Source organism: Perkinsus marinus, assembly GCF_000006405.1.
Source record: "Perkinsus marinus ATCC 50983 genomic scaffold scf_1104296975474, whole genome shotgun sequence".
NCBI lineage: Eukaryota > Perkinsozoa > Perkinsida > Perkinsidae > Perkinsus > Perkinsus marinus.
The window spans coordinates 1-1867 of record NW_003200781.1 but is presented as its reverse complement, the minus strand read 5'-3'; the positions used below and the strand labels follow the sequence as shown (position 1 = coordinate 1867).

At 46.0% G+C, this 1867-nt stretch overlaps 1 protein-coding gene across 1 annotated transcript; it reads right to left on the bottom strand.

Moving 5' to 3' along the window:
* Window positions 1-826: 826 nt before the first annotated feature.
* Pmar_PMAR009928 (PP2C phosphatase, putative) lies at window positions 827-1743 on the bottom strand (the record flags this gene model as incomplete). The annotated part of the gene is made up of 7 exons (XM_002765524.1): window positions 827-921; window positions 965-1030; window positions 1088-1152; window positions 1197-1333; window positions 1379-1504; window positions 1552-1658; window positions 1707-1743. The coding sequence occupies 7 exons, from the start codon at window positions 1741-1743 to the stop codon at window positions 827-829; spliced, it is 633 nt and encodes a 210-aa protein (XP_002765570.1).
* Window positions 1744-1867: the final 124 nt, after the last annotated feature.

The window sequence follows — 1867 nt, the reverse complement described above, 5'->3', positions numbered from 1 at the left end:
GTGCGATTGCAGGTGAGCTGATCATCGGTGGTCAACTCCCATCAAGCATATCGATTCAGCATCGTCCGGCCAAGAAGATAGAAAAGATCCTTGCGTATGGGACTATTGGTGCGTGGACCTTTCCACTATGGAGCATCTCCTCGAACAGCAAGACAATTGAGTCCGTTACTGTTTTTATTCCTCTATTCGTAATCTCCAGTGTACTCTGTAATGTACTGTCCAGTTCCTATCCTATGACATTGAGTTTGCGAGTATGAATGGTGTTAAACTTATCGCTGGGAGTGGGAAAGAAGGGAATTGAGCCCCACTCCATTGTGAAAAATATCACGGCTTATGTTTTGATACAGAGACTTGCCATCATGGTCGTTGTTGGGGACATTCAAAACCAACTTAGTCGTCGAAACAACTAACGAGTCGTAACTGACGTGAAGGTCCGGGATCTTAGGTTCCACCGAAGGAATAAACCGGTACAACTTTTCCCTGTGCAGCCGATTCCGCGTACGATGATAGATCAGTGCACAATATGGAGAGAGCTCGATGAGAGCTTTCGAATGTTACCTTTTTTGTTTACGAACTGTCACTCGCCGCGAGATTACGATTACCTCTTTACACACTGCCCTGTATATATCGATACGCCCCCCTTACTCTTGACGATACGCCCATCCACTCAACACAACGAGACGTTTTCCACGCAGTTAAGAGGAACACCAAATGTATTCTTCATATTATGGATTACAATAGTTAAATCAGAGCTATTATTACTGACACTAACATTGTTACATCGACGGCGAGGCAGATAAGGTTGTAATAAATAGTAAACAAGATGTCAGAACGCATCAGCCACGCTGAACTTCAACTGTGCAAGAGTTCGAGGACTGGGCAAACAATCATCATTTTCACTGAACTGCGTTGTGTGAGCCCCTGAAATAATAAAATTGCAGTAAGACCCTCTGTGTACACTCACCCAAGATGGAACCGAATGGTCTCCGCTTCACCTCGGCAACCACTATGGAGATATCGTCAGGTTTGCCTGACAGAATTGAAATCACCCGCAGAACGACTTCGATGGTGCTTGCTTACGACTTACCTCCAATATGGATACGACGACCAAAGAACTCTTCAGCGCGTTTACTGAAGGGCGAGTAGTGTGTCCTGAGAAGAATTAGCTAGCCTCAACGAAAGATTAGTACACGGACTTATCGCGACTATTCCTATATGCTTGTTCTGCTAGTGATTGACATGCTCCATCAACATCATCGGCAGTACCCTGGATAACACTGCAAATATCTTCATCATACAAATTGTCCCAAAGGCCGTCTGTAGCGAAGACGACCTATTCAATCAGGTTAGTTTTCTTCGACAGAGGGATCCTTTTCACCTTGTCTCCATCTGCTAGTTGTATCTCATCTACTTCCCCACTCAGGAGGGGCAGATCTGGATTAGCAGGGCCGATTTGATAGGGCAAGTTGAAGGCTCGCAGTTGTTCCTTTGAGCGATAAAGGGTCTGAAGTTAATAAGTGCCGAGCTCAGCTCGGAGGGAATACCATCCACCTGCTGTTTTTCCGAGCGGTAAACAAGAAAACATGAGTCTCCAATATTGCATGTATGGAGTACTCCAGTGAAAGGGGAGAGGAAACCGAGGAGACAAGTAGCCGAACCTGATAGAAAATGTAACGCCACCTTGACCAGCAGTACCAATCACCTACCTTGTATGTAAGTCGTTTGAGATGCAGCCCGGGCCATGACCGCCTGGGGATCTGGCGGGCGATAGGCTGCGGCACCTCCCCTTATCGAAGGTTGATGAGCTAAACACTCCTTCTCGTATTGAGTTATTTCCCCCACAATACTGATTGACCAATATCGTATG